The sequence below is a fragment of the Engraulis encrasicolus genome, chromosome 3, assembly GCF_034702125.1.
Source record: "Engraulis encrasicolus isolate BLACKSEA-1 chromosome 3, IST_EnEncr_1.0, whole genome shotgun sequence".
Classification (NCBI taxonomy): domain Eukaryota; kingdom Metazoa; phylum Chordata; class Actinopteri; order Clupeiformes; family Engraulidae; genus Engraulis; species Engraulis encrasicolus.
Window position 1 is genome coordinate 15,172,639 of NC_085859.1, and position 23,254 is coordinate 15,195,892.

Consider the following 23,254-nt stretch of genomic DNA (forward strand, 5'->3'; position numbering starts at 1 on the left):
GAAGAGCCTGGAGTCCTCAAATGAGAACTGCAGGCTCTTCTATTAAATGATTTACCTCTTAACTTTACTTGATTTACTCCGGAACCAGCTTTGCAGTATAGGCCCCTGCTGATTACACAAAGGTTGAAGATTTCACAGAGCTCTGACCTCCACAGAGCGTGACGGTCTCTGTATCTGAGAAACAAATGTTCGACCTTACAGAGTAAGGGATGATGAACCACTTTCCCCACCTAACAAGGTTAGATCAGGGTTTCTTTTTTTCTTTTTCAGAACAGGTTTTGTTTTTTACGAACCAGAATGTGTTGTATATTTTTTTAAATGACATAACATTCACATTCAGCGCAGAATGAAATAATTTACTTTTTAAAAAAATATTTCCCTTTTGGTCTTCTTTCTTATAAAACATCTCTCGGGTCACACAACCCATCCCTTTTCCATTTGCTTGAGTTATCTTTACACATTCTAAGAAAATATAAATCAGTCTTTGCCTTTTTCCCCACCAATGTTCTATAACTTTCCATATTACATTACACAAAGGAAAACATTGGTCCAAATTTACAACTAGCCAAGTTCCAGTTGGTATCGGTGTGAAAAACGAAATCATAACAGGATTCAGGAATCACAACTGGTAACGATTAGTCAGACAGCATAAAAACAAACAAAACACAAACAAACAGAAGATACACTTGGATGTGGTTCAAAATAGTCATCTTATGGCTCACACACCAGTATAAAATTTGAGGAAATAAAATCTAATTTTATCAGCAATTAGAACGTGGCATTATTCAAAATATATTCCTAATCTCCTTGCTGTTTTTCACTGTCGAAACACTCAAACTCTTCAACTTGAGTGTTTGCATTTTAAATCACAGTGATGGTACATGAGTTTGCTTGTTCTTTTATAGCACGGATATCATGTAAATGACCTTAGTTCTTTTTTTAATTCCAGTAAAGCAGTTTTATCAGCATCATTTCCTGTACATGACTAAAGAGTAATTGTTTGCCTTAATTATGCAGTAATTAAACAGACAAGGGTTCTTGTTTTTCCAGAATACAACTTAAACAGTACAACACAAATAAAAACACAAACCAGAAGAAGAAGAAGAAGAAACGTGGTATTCTCCAGATGGGACGAACAAAGAGTGGATTAATGGAAAGAAAGGACAAAGGTATTTTTTTTATATATATATAATATATTCACAACAAAGATGCTCAAGCTTCAAGGAGGCACCAGAGTCTGTGCAAAACATTTTCATGCCATTTACATTCTCGTAGGTGAAGATACAGAACCTAGTCTATGTGGAAGGGCAGTTTCCACCATATTGGGGTCAATCAAGTCATTTTTAAAGGCCTACAAATCAGGACACAGACAGTCAGTTTTATTTTTTTCCAAGACAGCACCTCAGTAAGGTGCATTAAGAAACCAGCAATCATTTATTAAATGAACCACATACATGTGTCCAAAACATGTCAATATACAAAATAAACCATTCTTCTGTACCACAGCAAAAATGTACGTGTAGATATGACACAATACGGGTCTGACACTATATGCATGCGTTCAAGGCAGGTATAACTTAAAAAAAACAGACATGATTAACAGTTTTCAACAAGGGGGTTTGTGTAGTTACATCGCTCCTTTGGCTGAAAGAAAATATATTACTCCATGATAAACGTAGTCAAACAACGCTCCAAAGCAATATTTACTTAAGAGGTACGTACGAGATGCCTTGTGATCATCAAACCATACGAGTGGATGATAGAAGTCATCTTCTGACATCAGTGGCACAAACACCACAATAAACATTGACTCAGGAACCAACCAAAGGAGCTTCTGCTCGCCCTACCTCCCTCCCTGTCTCCCCTCTGCGAAACTCTGCCTTGTTAAGCCACAGGTCAAACCATCCACCTGGAGCAACATATCGCAGTGATCACCCCAACCCTGAAGAGTCAAAAAGACAATACACCACCACCACCACTACATGTGCATTACATTGGGAATAATCGGACTCCTCTTCACAAATGTAATCGCTTCTCCTGAGCCTGAAGCAGTGTGGGCAGGTGGAGAGGAGAATCTGTGGCTGTGGAGAAACGCCATCGAGTCCTCTTCAAATCAGCCTCAGTCTCTACCGTATGACGAGGCTGTGGTCTGTCTGTCTGTCCTCAGTATCAGTCACTCTCTGCCTCAGACGTTTCAGAGTTTGTTATTGTGCACCCACATCACACTAGTCACTTTCATCCTTTGATTCATTCATCCTTGTTTTTTAGTGCACACAGGGAAAAAAAAATAAGAGTGCCTCGTCTTTTCCAAGCAGATGTGAACAGCCAGACGGAGAGATTCTTTTCACTTATCTTTCAGTTGTGTCCGTCAGGATCCATATCCGAGCTTGAGGCGTGATGTTTTTATACGTTTGTTATACTCTGTGTGTGTTTGTTTCGGTGGCCGCTGACTTTCAGCAGAGAGTGTCGGTGTTAAAAGATAGCTGGACCTGTCAAGGCAAAATAATCGTGTCATTGAAGGATGTGGGGGATGACACAATATCAAACATGACCAGAGTTAAAGCTACAGTCAGCAGGTTGTTTTTCGTTTTTACATTTGCTTGATCTGTCACAGGATTCCAAAAGTAAAACGTGCTTAGGGAAAAAGGTTCTCTCAGAAAACCTTGGCATGTATCAAACACACTTTTTTCTACCACTCCTGCACCTGTGCGTACAGTGAGTGGTTATTTTTCCCTTCATAGGATTTTTTGTAATGATATCATATCGCCATTGCCTGCTGTGCCCTACCTGTTTACAATGCCTTATTCGTTCACTTTTCTGTGTAGCACAACAATCGATACTGCTTATTTTCAGTGCTGTGCTGTTGTTATGGTATTTTGTATTGCATAGTCTTTTAGGTTTGATTTACAATGCTATCCATCCATCCATCCATCCAAACCCCTCTCTCTCTTCTAAATGCCGGCCTGCTCTCTCATCCTCTCCTCCTCGAAGCTGTCCATCCATCCATCCATCCATCCATCCCAACCTCCCTCTCTCTCTCTTCTAAATGCCAGCCTGCTGTCTCACCCTCTCCTCCTCGAAGCTGTCTGTCCATCCATCCATCCATCCATCCATCCAAACCTCTCTCTCTCTTCTAAATGCCAGCCTGCGCTCTCATCCTCTCCTCCTCGAAGCTGTCTGTCCATCCATCCATCCATCCATCCATCCATCCATCCATCCATCCATCCATCCATCCATCCATCCATCCATCCATCCATCCATCCATCCATCCCAACCTCCCTCTCTCTCTTCTAAATGCCGGCCTGCTGTCTCACCCTCTCCTCCTCGAAGCTGATGAGGCCCTCGTCGTCGTCGCTCTCCAGCTCCTCCGGTTCCTCACACACCAGGGCGTTGAGCTCCGTATTGGCCGGCTGGGGCCGTAGCAGGCTCAGCAGACGCTGCAGTGGCGACTGGCCGCCACCGCGGGGCGAACTCTCCTGCTGCTCCAGGTTGTCACTTTGCTTTTTGGCAAAGTTTACAAAAACCTGAAATAATACATTAACAAAAAGAAAACAAGCATTTTTTTGTGAATGAGCGGATTTCAGTTAGCAGAGATACGAGAAGCTAGAAGAGAAATGGAAATTACAGAGATGAGCAAAGTGACTTAAATTTCTAAGGTGTATTGACATAATTCATGAAGTGATAGAAATGTTCGTTCATTTATACCACTGAGTTCAATTTTCATCAATTTGTCTCACCCCCATTTAAGGCAGTAAAGCAACAATGGAGTGTGAATGATGTCTTTAGTAGCTGTGGCCTAGTGGTTAAGGAGATGGGCTTTAGATCAGAGGGTTGCAGGTTTGAATCCCACCCTTCTCACCGCATGGCTGAGGTGCCTAACTCCACATCGCTTCAGGGACTGTAACCAGTACCCTATCAGTCGTTTGGGTTAAAAGCGTCAGCTAAGTGTAATGTAAAGCAGAGTTTCTCAACTGGTCGGTCGTGACCCAAAAGTGGGTCGCGGGGGGGTTATGGGTGGTCGCGGAGCCGTGGTGTAAAAAAAAGCGTAATTCATCCATTCGCTAATTTTTTTTTTTTTTAAATCCAACTTTTCTTGCAAGAATTTACAATGGTTATGTTTATAGGCGATTGAACTTGTGTCATCTCGTCATATATGAAATCAGAATGTTTATGCGAGATAGAAGCGTTCAACCAGTCATTCGAGTGTCGCTAAAAAAATTGGGTCGCAACCGAATGAGAGTGGAAAATGGTGGGTCTCAAGACTGTTCCAGTTGAGAACCACTGATGTAAAGTAATGTAATGTAATTGAACCATAACAGTGGAGAGAAAGTGAGCTGTAGACACGTACATTATCCAGCGTGGTCTGGCTGACGGAGTAATCTTCGATGCTCAGGACTTCCACCACTTGCTCCATCTTACTGAAGACCTGAGCCAGTGAGATGCGCTCCGATTTCAGCTGGTACTGGATTTTGGTGTGGTGTCGCTCCTAGTGCACAGACAGAGCGATGTGTACGGTGAAATGCACAGAAAATTACTTATTTTAGGCAAATGATGAAAAGAATAAATAAATAAATAAATAAATATACGCATAAAAAATAAATAATCTTAACATACCTTCAGTATAGCTTCTGGGAAGTTCCTATTGAAGAATTTCACCACTTCTTTCACGCTACTTGTGGTTTTAGTGCGTACAGTGATCATATAACCATCACCAAATCTGTGAATGGAATAATGATTATTTTAAATTAAGTGTGTCTAATCATTGTATTTCATACTACTTTACAAGCAGCTTTAAAGGAACACTGTGCAGGAAATGGTCAAAAAAGGTACTGCAACTATGCTGCTCATTGAAACTGGGCTGCCTATTGCCAAATTTGATCTTTACATGAAAGTTTACTAAGTAATAAACCATTGAGAGTAAATAGAATGGATGCCAAATTACTATTTACTCTGAATGTAATAAACAGATATTTTTTAGTATGGTCCAAGTAGAGTCATTTTTGCAGCTAAAAATGGCTATTTTTGGAAATTCAAAATGGCGGACCATGGAGAAGATCCCCCTTTTCATGTATGAAAAGTGCAATTTTTCCAGTCATAATGAATACTTAGAATTTGATGGTGGTAGTAAGTCTTCATGAAAAAGGTAACATTAGTGAATGGACAGCATGAATTCTGGAAATAAACAACTAAAAAATCTCACACAGTGTCCCTTTAAAATGTTTCAACAAGATAAATCATCAGATGAATCGATCTTTACCTATTCTTGAGGTGCTGTATACTGCCGAGGCATTTGAATCTGCCATTGACCATAATGCCGAGTCTGGTGCATAACGCTTCACATTCTTCCATACTGAAAGGACAAACAAGGCAAGTGCATAATATTACATATGGGCAGTCATGGGTAAGCGATGAGGGCGTCACGACTTGTATCCAAGATTGCCGGTCGACTCACGACCCGCCAGGTTGGTCGGAGGGGAGTAATTAACCAGTGCTCTCCCCCATCCTCCTCCATGAATGATGTACCCTAAAGCATGGTATTGTCCCGCCGCATTGCTCCCTTGGGGCGCCATTGGGGGCTGTCACCTTGCATGGGTGGGGCATACATGCACTTTTGTTGTGTGCAGTGAGCACTGTGAGCTGTGGAATATTATGTCACAATGACAATGGGAGTTGGAGTCTTTCACTTTTCTTTACAGACTACACATTTGCATAGCACAAACAGACAGAATTCATCACCATCGTTATTATTGTTATTCATTTGTAATTTGACAGCACTGTGAGTGCATCTTAATATGGGACCTTGCCTCCTCCACTTGCCTCCTCCACTCGCTTCTCGTCATGATGACATCACTGACAACAGCATTATATTTCAATATCTTGCAAAGGCTCAATTGTAGAGTCTTTTTCTCGTTTGCAATTGTTATGGTGAATGAAAAACAGTCCCTCAAAAGTGGTTGTGGCTAGGCTGACAGCTGGGAAACTTTATTGTTTTCTCCACGGAGGAGGGGCCAGGAGGCGGGGCGAGGAGACAAGCGCAAGTGGAGGAGGCAAGGTCACATATTAAGACGCACTCTGTGCCATTATGCGTGTCTCACCTGTGTGATGTAAGCACAACTGAGCGTCCCGTTTTGATGATGTCAATAATGAGGTTCCAGAGGAAGCGCCTTGCTTTGGGGTCCATGCCAGTGGTGGGCTCGTCCTGAAAGACACAGCCATTAAATAGTTTAGATCCGGGGTGGGGAGACGTTTTTATTAGCCATTTCAAATTTTAAAAAGTCCTCCAAGGGCCATCATATGAACACAAAGCAGGATTTCCCCCTGCACTTTAGGCCTACGTATATTGAAGGTGGCCACCTTTACAACAGACCGCCACCTTCAATAGGTCTCCTGATAAAATAACTTAATTGTGTTGCAAATGTAATTTCCAAGATCTCTTTACAAAACATGTCATATTTCATGTGAAACTGCATAACATTAAAATTATATCGGGGGCTGGATAAGAGGACCTCACAGGCTGTAAACGGTTCTCGAGACATACATAGGTTCCCCACCCCTGGTTTAGATGTATACATTTCAGTCAGATGCATATATTTCAGTCAGTGCAAAAAATAAGCACAACTTAAATTGTTCCAAAAAAGCATCTCAGTTTCCATGGAAACCATGGAATTACACCATTTATAGTGTCCATTACACCATTTATAGTCTCTATTGGTCATATACTGTGTGCATGAGTGTGTGTGTGTGTGTGTGTGTGTGTGTGTGTGTGTGTGTGTGTGTGTGTGTGTGTGTGTGTGTGTGTGTGTGCGTGCGTGCAAGTGAGTGCATATGAGCGTGTGTGTGTGTGTGTGTGTGTGCACATATCTGCCTAACCAGTGTGTGCTAACAATAGCTTGGCCAGTAGGCAAACTGACTGACCAGGAAGATGAGGTAGGGTTAGCCGGTGTGTGTGTGTGTGCGTGTGCGTGTGTGTGTGTGTGTAACTGACCAGGAAGATGAGGTAGGGTTAGCCGGTGTGTGTGTGTGTGCGTGTGCGTGTGTGTGTGTGTGTGTGTGGTGTGCGTGCGTGTGTGTGTGTGTGTAACTGACCAGGAAGATGAGCGAGGGGTATCTGTGTGCTTGTTTGTGTGTGTGTGTGTGTGTGTGTGTGTGTGTGTGTGTGTGTGTGTGTGTGTGTGTGTGTGTGTGTGTGTGTGTGTGTGTGTGTGTGTGTGTGTGTGCGTGCGCGTGTGTGTGCGTGTGCGTGTGCGTGTGTGTGTGTGTGGTGTGCGTGCGTGTGTGTGTGTGTAACTCACCAGGAAGATGAGCGAGGGGTATCCTATGAGGGCGATGGCGGTGGACAGCTTGCGCTTGTTGCCTCCGCTGTAGGTTCCGGCTGGCTTGTCGGCATACTTAGTCAGCTCCAACTTCTCCAGAGCCCACTGCACCACCTGGGAGAGAGGGAGAGAGAGAGAGAGAGAGAGAGAGAGAGAGAGAGAGAGAGAGAGAGAGAGGGAGAGAGAGAGAGAGAGAGAAAGAGAGAAGGAGAAGGAGATGGAGAGACAGACAGACAGTCAGACAGATACAGTATATGTGTGTGTGTGTGACAGGAGAGAGAGCGAGAGAGAGAGATAGACATAGACAGAAATACGGACAGAGAGAATAACTAAACTGAATGATCATTAATGGCAGATTAAAAACCCTTTGAGGAGTACGGACTTTCCCCAGTTTCTTCTAGAATTTTACTTGAACACTCTACAGCTCCCATAGACGTCTGTGTTAAAAATCTTGCAAAGTCCTTATGACATCATAATGAGAACTCAAAATTTTGGCAAAATTCTAATCACATATTTGTGATGGTACTCCTCAAAGGGTTAATGTACTTCAGTGGAGTGCAAGGCCATCTCTGGGCCTGTAAACACGGCAGTAACACGCACATACCGTACCATACATCACGCCTGTCACTTCCATGGCCATTGTCACACACTCTTTGCATGTCATTACAGCATGGCATTGGCTGGCATACTCTTTCGCAGCAAGCCTTGGTTAGTCACTCTGCATTTGTGTGCGTGAAAACTATGATAATGATTTCAAGATCAGTTTCTAAAAGTCATTAAACACTATTATTATATGGTTGTGACGTCATCGGTCGAATGCTCCATTCATTTCAACGGGGCTCCCCAACGTTCGCACGTCTGTTATTTTTCGATAACGGACGGGTTGGTCTATAAGAGACCGCTGTCAACAAGACTTTTCACTGCTAAAGCGACTTTTCAACAAGACTCTAATCAGCTGCTGTGATAGACAACACCTGTTGTCCTGGCTACCTAGCTGTTGCCTAGCGGTGTTCCACAACGGCACTGTTTTGTTTTGCGCAGCAACAATCTTTTGACATTAAAAACTATAATAGACTTAACATTAAATAGGCCTAAAGAAATGTCCCCGCCATGTGTGAATCATTTAAGTATATCCATATAATAAGCGGGTTAACTTTCGGCGAGTCGGTCGCTTTGTGGAATAGCAGCACTTCAGAGAGAACAAGACCACTCCGCTCCGCGTCGGGGTCTAAAGATTCTCTCTGTCGTGCTGCTATTCCACGGTAGCGACCTTCTCGCCGAACGTTAACCCTTACTTATCCTCAAGTATTCTCAATATAAAAAAAAAACATTCCAGTGTTATGTTCATGTATGTGTTTTTTTAGACTATTCTCTGTGTGTGTGTGTGTGTGTGTGTGTGTGTGTGTGTGCGTGCGTGCGTGCGCGCGTGCGTGCTCACCCTATCCGGGTCCTTCCAGGGGATGCCCCGTAGGTGTGTGTGTGTGTGTGTGTGTGTGCGTGCGTGCGTTCTCACCCTGTCCTGGTCCTTCCAGGGGATTCCCCGTAGGCGTGTGTAGAGCTCCAGGTGCTCCCTGGCTGTCAGGTCCTCAAACAGGGCGTCGAACTGCGGGCAGTAGCCAATACTCTGCTGCACCTTCAGAAGCTCACGCAGTATACTGCACATATGCACACACACAGAGACACACAGACGCACACACACACACACACACACACACACACACACACACACACACACACACACACACACACACACACACACACACACACACACACACAAAGAGAGCACCAAGAGCATGCACGGACGCACGCACGCACGCCCGCGCACACACACACCCATACTCTCAAAGAGAGCACACAGAGCATGCACGCACACACACAGACAGCGTGGGCACACACACAAAGACATGCACACACATACATACACAGACACCACAGACACACACACACACACACACACCACAGACACACACCACAGACACACACACACACACACACACACACACACACACACACACACACAGCCACAGTGATCACTCTTTTCTACCCCACATTAGGGGGCACCAATGCCATCAGTCAAAGAAACAGAGTAGGCAATAACACAAGCTAGTACAAATTTGGCAGCATGAAAACATAGAAAAACAGCAGGAGACATATGGGGCATGACAAACCAGCGTAGCAGCTTCATTTTACATCTTATTTTTGGCAAAAAGCAACAATCCAACAACAACGCACCAATGTCCATCTATCAATGCAGATAACTGGAGGTAAACACTAGCGAATATAAAATGGTGCACCTCTGCAGATCTCTGTCCACAATGTTTATAATCATTCATATGAAGCATGATGCACATACGGAGCTTTGTCGCTGACTTGTACATGTTTCATTTGATATGAAAATGGTGTGCCTAAGGCAAACAAACAACAACTGAGATGATGAAGGGGCACATGCACTGACACAACACACAGCAGACAAAAGGCTATTATATTTGGTTAAATGAAAAAAGTAAGGCAGGTTATGTATTATGATCCTACCCTGTGTCCTACAATGAAGGCCGATTTGTATGTAAATTGATTTTATTTCATTTTATGACAAACGCTTTCATTTGTCTCGTGAGTAATTCCTCCTGTTGGCTACGCAACATTATAATACTAACAACATCTTGCCTTTCACCATAAGGTGAACTTATCATGGTGGCACTCTCAAATCAGACTGTTAGTAGCACAAGCTATACATCCATGCTGAGAGCACTGGATAAAATATCTGTATATTATCTTCCTGTTATTATTATTCATTTTTTGGTGTAGGGATTGTCCATGTCTGTCTTGATGTATATTTGTACTATGGATTTGGACACACAAGACGTTTTGCGGATAAAAAGAATTGAATTTAATTGCATTTTCTCAGTGCCACTGTTTACATACTTACTGCAATACGTAGGGCCACATATCCTTAGCCTGATGCATATGACAGTTTCTTTCACACTAGTTGTCACAAGTACACGTTCCTCATACAAGCTATTACTACAGTCTTTCACCCCTCATACTGAATTAGGGAAAACAGGCTTTACTTTTTTGCTCCACATCTCTGGAAAGAGTTGCAGAATACACTGAGTATGAACTCTCTGCTTTCATTGGAGCGTTTTAGGGGGGCAATTAATACTGTATACACTGAGGATTCATTTCTTTTAGAATTCCATAAAACATTGTAAGTTTGTTTTCCTTATCATTATATGCAATGTGTCTGCATCTGGAACATTTTGTTTAGATGCCTTTTTGACCAGAACTCCCTGGCAGAGGATACACTTTTAGTCTCAATGGGACTATCCTGGCTGATTAAAGGATTAAAAAAAGAAAAATGGAATTGAGTGGAGGCTCTAGGTGGCGTATAGATAGCGTGGCTGGCATGTTCTTCTACCTGTGTCCTCCGATGAAGGCCTCTCCTCCCGTAGTGGTCTCGTCTCCTGTCAGCATCTTGAAGGTGGTGGTCTTCCCCGCTCCGTTGACCCCCAGGAGCCCAAAGCACTCCCCGGGTCGCACCCCCAGGCACAGCCGGTCCACCGCCTGGATACGGCCCATCTTCCTCGACTTGTACACCTGCCACACACACAGGGAGGGAGAGGTAAGGGTGGGAGTTGAACTTGCAACCCGTCGTGGGTGTGCTCATCTTTCCACCACCACTTCCATAACATCATGGACAGAAAACCCTCCATTCAGTCTATTTTTGTTGCGTATTTCTGTTGTAATTTTGTTGAGTCTTTTTATGTCTGAGTGTCTGAATGTGTTTTGTTTTCATGTTAGATGGTCTGTAAAGCGTTCTTTGAGTGTCTAGAAGAGCGCTATACAAAACCTATGTATTATTATTATAATTACTATTACTATTATTATTATTGTTATTATTATTATTATTATTATTATTATTATTATTATTATTATTATTACTATTATTATTATTATTATTATCATTATTATTATTATTAATAAGTTCACTTCTCTAACCATTAGGCCACGCATGCCCACAATGTATAGAGAAGTACATCATGGGACACCCAATGGGGGTCCTGAGCAATAATTAGCATTACTAATGTGAATATGGACAGACACTACATATAGTACTGTATATACCTGTAAGTATACATGCATACAGTACATATTTATGACTATGTACTCGCATATGAAACCGCTTTCTGTAGGTTATGAGATTGGGGTTATAGTGTAGGGGTGAGGAGGGGGGTTAAGTGACTATCCACTGACATTATAATAAGAAACACAATCAAGTTTACATTAAGTAGGTCCTAAATGTGTAATTTGGTGAGTCAAACAAGTTTGCAGAATTATAAATAATGTTGATTACTCAAGAGAGCCATAATACTGATTAAATATGAGATCCCTGTGTCAACACCAAGTAAGGTAAAGTAATCAGTGCTGTCATTACAGAGACGGTGGTGATATTTTCCAGGATTTTAGATAGTATGGCTTTTCCAATTCCTCCAAACATGACAATGCTGTGTGTCTTTGGGTCAAAGACGTCCAACATGACACTGTCCTTCAGTGCTTTTTTCAGATGCTTTTGCTTACTGTAACTGTGAAAAACGTGAAATTTTCAAAACAGTTTTTTGAAAAGTGAATGCATGAAAGCCAAGCCAAAAAAAATAATAACAAAAAAACCTCTTTTTTTGCATTTACAGTAAGCAAAAGTATCCGTTGCACTGAAGGACATATTGGACGTCTTTGACCCCTTTTTATATTGTAAACACCATTATTATTATTTACTAACACTAGTAACTGTTGTTTCCAATTCAACGTACCTAGTTGCCAATTATATAACACCAACAATAGAATGTGATTTAAACCGCCCACTCCATCTCAGCTCATAATGGAATGTGCACGGAATGTGCTGTGTGTGTATTCCTCTGAGTGTCTCTGAGTGCTTATAACATGATTGTGAGCATGCCATGCAGTACAGTATGTGTTGAGTGGATGTGAGTGAATGTGTACGAGACCTTGGTGAGGTTGTATTTCGCGGGTGGACGTGAGTGAATGTGTACGAGACCTTGGTGAGGTTGTATTTCGTGGGTGGATGTGAGTGAATGTGTAGGAGGCCTTGGTGAGGTTGTATTTCGTGGGTGGATGTGAGTGAATGTGTAGGAGACCTTGGTGAGGTTGTATTTGGTGGGTGGATGTGAGTGAATGTGTAGGAGACCTTGGTGAGGTTGTATTTCGTGGGTGGATGTGAGTGAATGTGTAGGAGACCTTGGTGAGGTTGTATTTGGTGGGTGGATGTGAGTGAATGTGTAGGAGACCTTGGTGAGGTTGTGTTGAGTGAGTGGACGTGAGTGAATGTGTACGAGACCTTGGTGAGGTTGTATTTCGTGGGTGGATGTGAGTGAATGTGTAGGAGACCTTGGTGAGGTTGTATTTCGTGGGTGGATGTGAGTGAATGTGTAGGAGACCTTGGTGAGGTTGTATTTCGTGGGTGGATGTGAGTGAATGTGTAGGAGACCTTGGTGAGGTTGTATTTCGTGGGTGGACGTGAGTGAATGTGTAGGAGACCTTGGTGAGGTTGTATTTCGTGGGTGGACGTGAGTGAATGTGTAGGAGACCTTGGTGAGGTTGTATTTCGTGGGTGGATGTGAGTGAATGTGTAGGAGACCTTGGTGAGGTTGTATTTCGTGGGTGGATGTGAGTGAATGTGTAGGAGACCTTGGTGAGGTTGTATTTCGTGGGTGGATGTGAGTGAATGTATAGGAGACCTTGGTGAGGTTGTCGATTCTGAGCATGTCGTTGTCCGCGTCTCCTCTGAGGACTCGTCTCCTCTCGCAGGCGACGTCCACATCATCATCCTCAATGGGCTGACTACTCACCGGCATCCTCCTGCACGCACGCACGCACGCACGCACGCACACACACACACACACACACACACACACACACACACACACACACACACAGTGAAAGGTTAGAGTGAACAACATCTTAACTCTGACGTCTAAAGCTGCCGTCTTGGCTTGGTCTGGACCAGTGATATAATTGTGAAATATCGCAAAGCTCTGCTTCATATTGGAATCACGTCACTAGTCAATCATTTTGAGGTGGATGACAGTGGGTAGGCTATATTCACATCAACTGTGAATGACAACCAAAAAAATACATTTGTTCTCAAGAATTAAAAATCTCAAATCTCAATGAACTAAAGCACATTTTGTAATGGGCTAGAAATGTGCTTCTCATTTTGACATTCTTTTTTTGACAGTTTATTTTTTTTTGTCTCCACAAATCAGGGGCCAGATTGAACCATCTGGCGGGCTGCATCCAGCCCCCGGCCTTATGTTTGACACTAGAGGAGCAAATAATAATCTATATGTATCGATGCATAGATCCTACAGCTGCCAATCGAATCGTATCATGTTGTATCATGGGGTATTCTTAAGTATAGAAAATAATCAAATCACTGGTCCCTGCCCAATGCCCTGGCTCCATAACATAGTAGAAGTGGAAAAGTTATTGGAAAAAAATCGAACCGAATCGAATCGCATCTTATCGTGAGACATTCCTAAGTATCGAAAATAATCGAATTGCTGCCTCGTATTATATTGTCACGGAGGCTGTGATTTACATGTTCATTCCAACTGGTTGCACTTGAAGAAGGACTAAGGTCTGAAACGTCGTGCCATTAAACAACTCATTAACAGTGTTGCACACTTTTATTATTTACTCCAGTTATTTTTTGTCGAGTATATGTGCCACTGATGTCCGCGCATTCTCTGCCTTCTTTCATTCCAAGCACCTTCTCCAAGGCTCTGCCTTATGTTTGACACCCCTGGGGTGAGTTTCTCAAAAGAGAAGTTGTTAGCCTGTTAGCAACTTCGGTAGTTGCCAATGGGAAAATGCATTGAAAACAGCGAAGTAGCTACTGTAGTTAGCAACTTTGGTTTTGAGAAATTCACCCCTGGTCTAAAGTGCATTTTATTTCAACCACCTTCTCTAAGACTCTGCCCGCCTCTCTCCCTGAGTCCCATGCATCTATTAATACCTTCCAGCAGCACGCCCCATTAACCAGTGCACACACACTCGCTCACACAACCACACAGGCAGACAAGAGGCACTTACTGGGGTTTCCTTAGGAAATTGTACTGGCACAGGATGGTGATGAGAAATCCCACAAACCCCTCGATCGTCATAGCAACCAGGCCGCGGGTCACGATGTCCCATTCAAACGGGGACTTCACCTTGTCGAACTGACCTGCGGGGACAAAAGACGGAGGGGTGGCATGAGTGAAGATTGGGGTTTACAGAAGCAGACACAAGCTACTTCTAAGTCCTTTGGGTATGAATTATAAAAACACAAAACAAAAAAAGCAAATGATGTCCTTAACTTAACAACTTTCTCTTTTCGGTGTACTGATGTATTGGAACCGTATTTTAGGCATTAGGGAATAATCAGTAACATACTGATGACTGTCACAGGCCTTGTTTACATGAGACATTTCATTCAGAATGAACTCTTTATTTGATTCTTAATAATGCTTAATTTTGCTTTGAACATCATGTAAACATTTCACAATTCAGAATTAAATGAAAGTGCAATGTAAACTCCACAGAACTATCTAATTCTGAATTATTAATTTGGAAGTAAAAAATGTCACGTAAACAGTCAAATTTGTGTGGCAAATTCCAATTGTCTGCTACCTTGCTGCTTGGCTTCCTGTTTCTTTGCTGTTCTTTTCTGTTTTGTCTACAACATCAAAGCTTCACACACAATTCAATTGTGCCATAAATGCATCCCATGCACACAAAAAAACATGTACGTACACAGCATGTGAATGCAAACGTAGAGAGGAATGTACCTATTTTGGCGTAATATTCGTTGATGTACTCGTTGTAGGCCATTTCCATGAGGCCGTGGCCCAGGTTGTAGTTGGGGAAGATGAGGAAGCAGGACTTCAGGTAGCTGTTGACCAACTTCAGGTCCTGCAGAAGGGGTAAAGGACAGCAGTAGATTAGTCTCGCGCGCCATCCTACGTACTTCCGCCAAGACACTTGGCTCTGCACTACGTCTGGTACCTGTCTTCTGTGGAGCGATGTTGACCGGTAGGATTTTCGACGGTGTTCTGACAAACCCATCACATGCCCATCACGGAAAACAATTCCGTGTCCAGGAGCACAGAATTTTGGCAAAATCCGTGCTCCTGGACACGGATTTCGTGTCCTTAACATCCGTGTCCAGGAGCACGGAATTTTTGGAGATCATGTTGGACAAACGGTCCTACATTGTAATTTTATCCTACGGTAGGATGTTCTGTCAGACATGTCTGTTAAACGGTCCTACATCGCCATAGATAGACGTCAGACATGTTTGTTCAACAACTTATAAGTTCAATCCTGATTTTTCCAAAAATGTCCTTACTGCTTCCTGCAAACGCGTCAGATCAAACAAAGTCCAGACCATGAATACGAAATGGAAATGGTAGTATTATGGGATGGTCAGGACCAGGCTAGCAGTAGATAGCAGTGAGGCACATTTCCAACAAGAGCTATCAGAGTTGACAACCTGGCCGCCTAGTCACCTTTAGATGCACACAGGGCTCTAAGTTAACTTTTTTCATCACCAGCCAAAATGGCTAGTATGCCTAGATGTTAGTCTTACTAGCTAAACACAAACTCAGTAATGGGTCAAAGTGGCTAGTAAATTGTTTTTTTCTACCAGCCAAACTGAATTTAAAAAAAGATATATACAGTATATATTTTTAGGGGTTTTTTTATGCCTTTCTTTGATAGGACAGTCTGAGATGGTGACAGGAAGCGAGTGGGACAGAGAGACGGGGTGGAATCAGAAAATGACCCCAGCTGGACTCGAACTGGGGTCCCCGTGGGCATGCAAGCCCAAATGTGGGGGGCTTAGCGCGCTGTGCCACAGCGCCCCCCACCAAACTGAAATTTAACCAGCATTTCACCTTTTAGAGCCCTAGATGCATGTGATGGGTTCTTCACATTGTGGGCGGACACACATACAGACAGACACACACACACAGGGTCCTTGCAAAACCTGGCCTAACAGAAAATGGCTGGGATTGTATGTCTAGTTTCAACAAGCTTATTAAGCACATATCAATCAATACACCACTGACTTGCTTGGGATCAATTTTCTCATATAAACTTTGCCTCAGAACTTCCATCAAATCTTCTGCTTGCTATTGCTGTGCACGTCCGAGCTGTGGAAATACCTTCACAACTACCTGTCGACCATGATTGCAGGTCTGTCTGCGGAAACAAATCCCCAAAGCAATGGCAATATACCTCATAGCGGCTTTAGATCAGCTCTCCAGACTACCTGTAAGCTCTACTTCAGACATCTTCTCATAACTTCAACTCACTATGATTGCCTGTTTGTCTGTCTGTCTGTCTGTCTGTCTGTCTGTCTGACTCTCCGCGACAACGACAAATTCATAAAGCTGTGGTAAAATACCTAGAGAGTCCTCTTTCCAGACTAAAGCCCTCCCCACACATTGGCTCCAGCAAAGTGTGTAACACTCCTCTGCCAACTTATTGTTGTACAACCTTGAATACCGTTGGAGACTGCCCTGTCGTGGCCAAACGGTAGGGCACTCGTCTACCATGCGACTGACCCGGGTTCGATTCCCGGCCCGGGCTCTTCCCCGTCTCTCTCTCCCCACTTGCTTCCTGTCACCACCTTCACTGTCCTATCATAAATAAAGCCAAAAAGACAACAACAACAAAAATCTACAAGAAAAAAGAATACCGGTGGAGAGCTCTGCCACTGCCACCTGTTGATTATGATTCAAGTTTCATCCATTATTGAATGCAGAGACTAATATGGTAAGTTTGCTGCATACAATGTCCTGCGGGAGCAAGCAAAATTGTTCAATTTGAAAGGGTTCCTTCTGTCATGCTGTCGGAAATCCTGTACTCCTTGCACGCTTCTCTATCCAGTCTGTCCATCCATCTGTCTGTTTGTTGGGCCCTGGGTCTGTTTTTTTTTTTTTTGGCTGTCTGCTTGCGAAAAATTCCCAGATTTGTAGTACAATCAAACAAAGAATATGTAGGTCAGGGGGCTTCAGCATTCTTTTAAGTGGTGCAAAGGTGCTCTTTGGTAAAACATAACTTGGAACAAGGTTTTGAAGATATCCAAAGCACTCTTCTTCTTCATTAAAAGGCTTTAAAGTGAACTGAAAAGTGAAGAGTTCAAACTTCCCCCACTTCCCTATATGCATGAATGCATGCATACTACATGCATATGGAAGTGGGGGAAGTTTGAACTGAAGGCCACTGCAGGCTGAAACATATTGGCAATTTTAATCTACAATGAACTTACTCAATTTAATGAAAATATTTGTAGTATAATACCTTGTCGTGTTCAAAGAGCTGCAGCAGAAAGGTTGCCACGGTAGCGGTGATGCCGATGAAAAGGTTGATGACGATGAGGAAGACGTAGGCCGTGCTGGGTACCTCGAACCAGAACGAGGCCGGGTACATGATGGGAGTGATGGACCAGCTGTGGGGGAGTTGGGAAGACACCAAACATGAACATCCAAAATAAAGAACAGCACTCCTGTAGTTACTCTTCATTTAGTTTCTGCCTTGCCCTTCTTCAGTGGTGGCTGAAAAATGTTAAAACCAAAACCGATGGGCAATACAATTTTTTAAATCAATTTGCTTTGGGAATTAGTTATATTTACTTTTCTAAGCATTCAGTGTGTTCTACGAAGTTTGTCAAGACACCTACATGAACATCCATGTAAGCCAATACCGATCTCAGATCTCTGATCTCTGATGACTTTGAGATCCAGCTAATGGGGCCTGATGGCTACTGTCTATTTTAAGGGATGATGTGCTGCTTCATGAGGCTATCCTATCCTAGTGAGGCCTGGCCTGGAAATAATTGGCAACGGGTTAAGGTTGCGAAAACCAGACTTCCTCTCAAGGGGGTGTCTTTTGGCTTAGGCCTACTGACTGCAGGTTATTTATGAAGTGGCGGTGGTGCTCTACGTAAGCAGAGAGAGAGAGAGAGAGAGAGAGAGAGAGAGAGAGAGAGAGAGAGAGAGAGAGAGAGAGAGGGGAGAGAGGAGGGGGGTGGGGTGGGGGTTACCATACTCACCCATACAGCAGGAAGAGGGACAGGACGGCTGGGAAATTTTTGGGTGACGTGTACGCCGGAAGGTCAAAGACGAACAGGATCAGGACACAGCATGTGGCTGGCACCAAGTAGTTGAGCTAAGAGATAGATAGATATTGGAAGAGAGGGAAAGAGAGGCGGAATAAGAAGAAGAAGAAAGGGATTAATGATAGAGAGACAGAGAGAGGTAGAGAGAGAAAGAGAGAGGGATGCAGAAAGAGAGGAAAAAAGAGGGAGAGATGGAGAGATGGATAGTGAGAGATGGGACAGAGAGGCAGATATGTAGACAGACAAGAAAAGAGAGGTGGAAAAGAAGAAACAGATCGTGAAAGAGAGACAGAGAGAGATGGAGAGAGCATGAGAATGGGAGAGAGAGGCAGAGATGTAGAAATAAAGAGAGGAAAAGAGAGACAGAGATGGATAGAGAGTTTGAGAAATGGATAGTGAAAGACAGCGAGTTGTAGAGAGATAGAGTGATGTACAAGGAGAGGAAACGAGAGGGGGAGATGGAGAGATGGGTAGTGAAAGACAGAGATGTGTAGAGAGGAAGAGAAAGGGACAGAGAGGCAGAGATGTAAAAAGGCAAGAAAAGAGAGGCAAAGATAGAGAGATGGATAGTGAGAGATAGACAGAAATGGAGACAGAAAGAGAGAGGGACAGAGAGGCAGAGATGCAGAAAGACAAGAAAAGAAAGGCAGAGATAGAGATATGGATAGTGAGATACAGGGGCAAAAGAGAGGGACAGAAGGGGAGTGATAGAGTGAGATTTCTGAGGCAGGCAGCCAGGACATTTCAAGGTACGCCCAGTTGACTGGACTATAATATTTATAGAACAGCTTCCATAACTGGCTTTGTCACAAATGTGCTTTATAGACGCCATGGCCTACATCTTTCCAAACAACCACATATCTTCGCCCTAGGATGTCTATGTCCAGCAAGGAAAGCCAACAGAGAGAACGTACAATGTCAGTCTATAATTGGATGTAGTTTAATGACCCACTTATAAACAAAAAGAATAGTAATAGCCTATATAAAATAGTTTGCTTGTTAAATGCTTCTAAGTAAACATGCGTTGCGTAAAACCGAATGCATCTCAGAAATAACCAAGCCATTCCGTTGTTTCTTTTTTTTTTTTACAATACTGTACCTTGCATCTAAAAAACTGTTAGTTGCCTCGGATAAAATGTGAGCTGAGTGTAATGTCATAGTTTCATTACTGCACCATGTTCCAGAATTAGTTGGCCAGCCAGTATATGACAGTTTCTTTTTATAATATAATTTTAAAATACTATATTCACCTAAAAATAACTTGGATCACTTAGGCATAATTTTGAAAGCAGGCGGTGACAGTAAATTGATCAATAAATTGTAAAATTGCAAAATTAGGGTCCTAGCTTTTAAATGCAACTTATTTAACGTTTGTATGTGCCCCGGAGGCTGAGCTATTTAGGATTCAATAGGCAGAGGGCACCCTAAAGAGTGGATACAATTTCTTGGAACGCCTATATTGATTTCTATCTCTTCCTTTTTCAAAATGTTACCATGTCCCAGATGCAGTTGGCCAGCCAGTACGTAGATGAATAAGATTTCTTTTTATTATATAATTTAATTTTACAATTTTATATTGTATTTTATATTACTTTGAAAAATGAAAAAAGGTCGCACCATGCATAGGTTTCTTTATTACACAGACGCGTTTCGGCGTTCTGCCTTCCTCAGTGGACCAACCTTTTTTCATTTTTCAGTTTTACAATATTTTGGTCAGCACCCTTAAAAAGGAAGAGAAAAACTGTTGGGTGACGCCTGCTCCAACCCTTATGGATTTTATATTACTTTCCAATGATTTAAAGTGTGCGTGTATAAAATGTTTCTTTTTGCATGATTTTACCATGTCCCAGATATAGTTAGCCAGCCAGTAGGTGACGGGGTCGCAGCCACTGACGAACTGCAGGTGTTTGGCCTTGGTGGACTTCTCAGCCACCAGGAAGACCACGAAGCTGGCCGGCACGAAGGACATGGCCACGATGATGAAGATGGCGATCACCACGTCCGTACCCTGCAGCCTGGAGACAGACGAGCACATGGACAAGTTCATAACCAACATGCTAAATGGACCTTTTAGATGTCTTATGGAGACCTTGGTTCTGCCCGAGTCTGCCCTGGTTAAATTCCCAGCACTTCTCTCTCTCTCTCTCTCTCTCTCTCTCTCTCTCTCCCACTCCTTTCCTGTCTACTGTTCATTATTCTATCCTAGGTCTAAGAAGCCCCCAATAACAGTATCCCCATAATGCACGCCGTTCCACCAGTGGAACACTGTAAAAGTCATCGAAACGTTAACTACCATACTTCACCACTATGACATAACACAGGGCCTTTAGTAATGCAGTACGACTTGGTCATTGATATTCTGGTACCAGCAAATTTATAACACTGTGTCTTAATGGGTTAAAAATTAAATGAACAAGCGAGGAGAGAAAGAGAAAAGTAAATCTTACAGGTAGTCCAGAGACAAGCTGGCACTGGTTCGATTCATGGGGTGATTCGTCAGGGTGATTCCTGCAGGCACAAAGATGACAAAAGGGAGCATTTAACTTTATTGCTGCGATCTAGACACCCAAATGGACACACTATCAAAACCTGAGGTTATATTATACTGCATTGTTAAAGATGGGTCACCACACGCTGCTTTCAGAGTTTATTTTTCTTGAGAGCGAGCGATGCATGTTGTGTGCAGGGCGATCAGTTTTGCAATACAATATATTGTATTACATTGTATTTCTTTGTTTTATGTTTGACTGAACATACTTGAACTGATTCATTGGCACTTCAGACAGCACGCTGAGAAAATGAACAGTAATTCTTAAACCCATTTAACTAAGCCTGATGCTGCGAATATGTTGCAACGGCCTAGGTGCCTGGAGCTATATAGACGCTGCATTCAGGCTCTTGTGATTTTAGTTTTTTATTAAAAATGTGGGTATGGTAAAGCTGAATGAACATATTCTAATGCAAGATGAGGGTCATAGCTTTAAATGCAAATTAGTTCATGTTTTTATGTGATTCGGAGGCAGAGATATTTAGGTTTTTATAGGATGAGGACACCTTTTCCCAAAAAGGGCTCAGGGACTCAGCAGGTGTTTTTTTGCAGGTGCTTTAGGCTAAAACGGGTTAAAGCGCACGGCCCCTGCCGCTTCAAAAAAGTGTCTCTGACAGTGTTCTCACACCTGATCCCTTTAAGCCAGGGGTGTCAAACATACGGCCCGCGGGCCGCATCCGGCCCGCGGGAGGGTTCCATCCGGCCCGGATGTAAAAAAAAAAATTTTTTTTTTTTTTTTACATTTTTTTATATATAAATATTTTTTTTTTTTACTTAAATAACCGAAATGCGCAATTACGGCCCTCGGGGCAAAATCGAAACCTGCATGACATTAACCCAATGGTCCCTCTGTTACACTGTATATATGTAGTAAAGTGCACCTCACACTTCTATTATAAATAGTGAATTTGTACTGTAACAGGCATTTCATAAAGCTCATATATTATAGACCTCATATATAGAGATAAAATGTTAATACTTCTTATTCGTATTGTATTGGTATTGGTTGTAATTAAATAATAGGATTTGTATTGGTTCCTATTAAGCTCAAACTGGAAACGGGATGTTAGAATGCGTGAAAATGCAGGAAATTACATATAAGAAATACAAAATTTTCTGGGGGTAAACCCCCAGACCCCCTGCCAAAATGAACTGTCCCATATTTAATTAATTGACGGTTGCCAATGAATGAATGAAGTCAAGGAAATTTTGCATAGGATTATCAGTATTGCATTGCTTTCTACATATTCAACACACTTAAAACGTGATAGTACTGAACACTAATCCTCTGCTTTACGTTTTTTTTTTTTTTTTTTTGCGATGATGTTACTAATGCGGCCCGCTTGAGGTCCACATGGGTTGTATGCGGCCCCCGGACCAAAATGAGTTTGACACCCCTGCTTTAAGCCATTTAAGTGAACTCAGACCTGTGGCTCAGCATTTTTTTTTTTAAATATATGTTTAGGGGCTTTTATGCTTTTTTTATTGACAGGACAGTCGAAGATGGTGACAGGAAGTGAATGGGACAGAGAGATAGAGGAGGAACGGGAAATGACCCCGGCCAGACTCGAACCGGGGTCCCCTTGGGTGGGCATGCAAGCCCAAATGTGGGGGGCTTAGTTGGAGTTCCAAATTGGGATGCGCAAAGTTACAACCTCAAGGCGTTCAAGGCTTGACAACTGTCGGGAGCACGTCAGCATGCTGTTATGAAAAACAATGTCCATCAAAATTGACACATCCCCTTGCTGCCTTTTTGTTATTGCTTAGCCTACTAGAGTCGGAATAGGGAGAGCAGAGCTTGGCACATGTGGTGAGCGGTGCGCAAAGTACCGCTTGCTCAAGGCTTTCACAACTGTGAGGACATTTTTGCACGGCAGTCTGCTGTTATTAAAACAAAAAATCTACACGAATCCCCATCGCTGCCTTTTTTGTCATAGCTTACCCTTCGCCTACAACTATCATGTATTTTCTGCGTCGCCTTCCCTTTCTTAGGCTACTTGAAAATGAAAGAGGGTGCAACAACTCGCTGACCATTTTCTTTAGAAATATAAAATAAATAAAGTTTCGGAAGTGGCCTTCCGACATTAACACTCTTGTCTGTGGTTGCCGAAGCCCCTTATTCATTTTGCCTTGTTCTTCTTCATGAAGCACCCACACAAATTATGACTGATCACAGTTTAATTATGCCCAGGTTTATCAAACACAGTTGAACTA

At 42.7% G+C, this 23,254-nt stretch overlaps 1 protein-coding gene across 1 annotated transcript in view; it reads right to left on the reverse strand.

Annotated features, from left to right (window-relative positions):
- Positions 1 to 82: 82 nt before the first annotated feature.
- Positions 83 to 23,254, reverse strand: part of abca2 (ATP-binding cassette, sub-family A (ABC1), member 2) — a 134,563-nt gene continuing 111,391 nt past the window's right edge. The window contains exons 37-52 of the mRNA XM_063195913.1: positions 20,940 to 21,000; positions 20,333 to 20,507; positions 18,427 to 18,542; positions 17,676 to 17,823; positions 15,158 to 15,281; positions 14,421 to 14,553; positions 13,064 to 13,184; positions 10,729 to 10,907; positions 8,827 to 8,968; positions 7,293 to 7,427; positions 6,096 to 6,199; positions 5,258 to 5,350; positions 4,615 to 4,717; positions 4,349 to 4,486; positions 3,315 to 3,524; positions 83 to 2,489 (exon numbers count right to left, since the gene is read on the reverse strand). Coding sequence (XP_063051983.1) covers positions 2,454 to 2,489; positions 3,315 to 3,524; positions 4,349 to 4,486; positions 4,615 to 4,717; positions 5,258 to 5,350; positions 6,096 to 6,199; positions 7,293 to 7,427; positions 8,827 to 8,968; positions 10,729 to 10,907; positions 13,064 to 13,184; positions 14,421 to 14,553; positions 15,158 to 15,281; positions 17,676 to 17,823; positions 18,427 to 18,542; positions 20,333 to 20,507; positions 20,940 to 21,000 — 2,018 coding nt within the window. The 3' untranslated portion in view covers positions 83 to 2,453. The remainder of the gene's footprint in view (positions 2,490 to 3,314; positions 3,525 to 4,348; positions 4,487 to 4,614; positions 4,718 to 5,257; positions 5,351 to 6,095; positions 6,200 to 7,292; positions 7,428 to 8,826; positions 8,969 to 10,728; positions 10,908 to 13,063; positions 13,185 to 14,420; positions 14,554 to 15,157; positions 15,282 to 17,675; positions 17,824 to 18,426; positions 18,543 to 20,332; positions 20,508 to 20,939; positions 21,001 to 23,254) is intronic.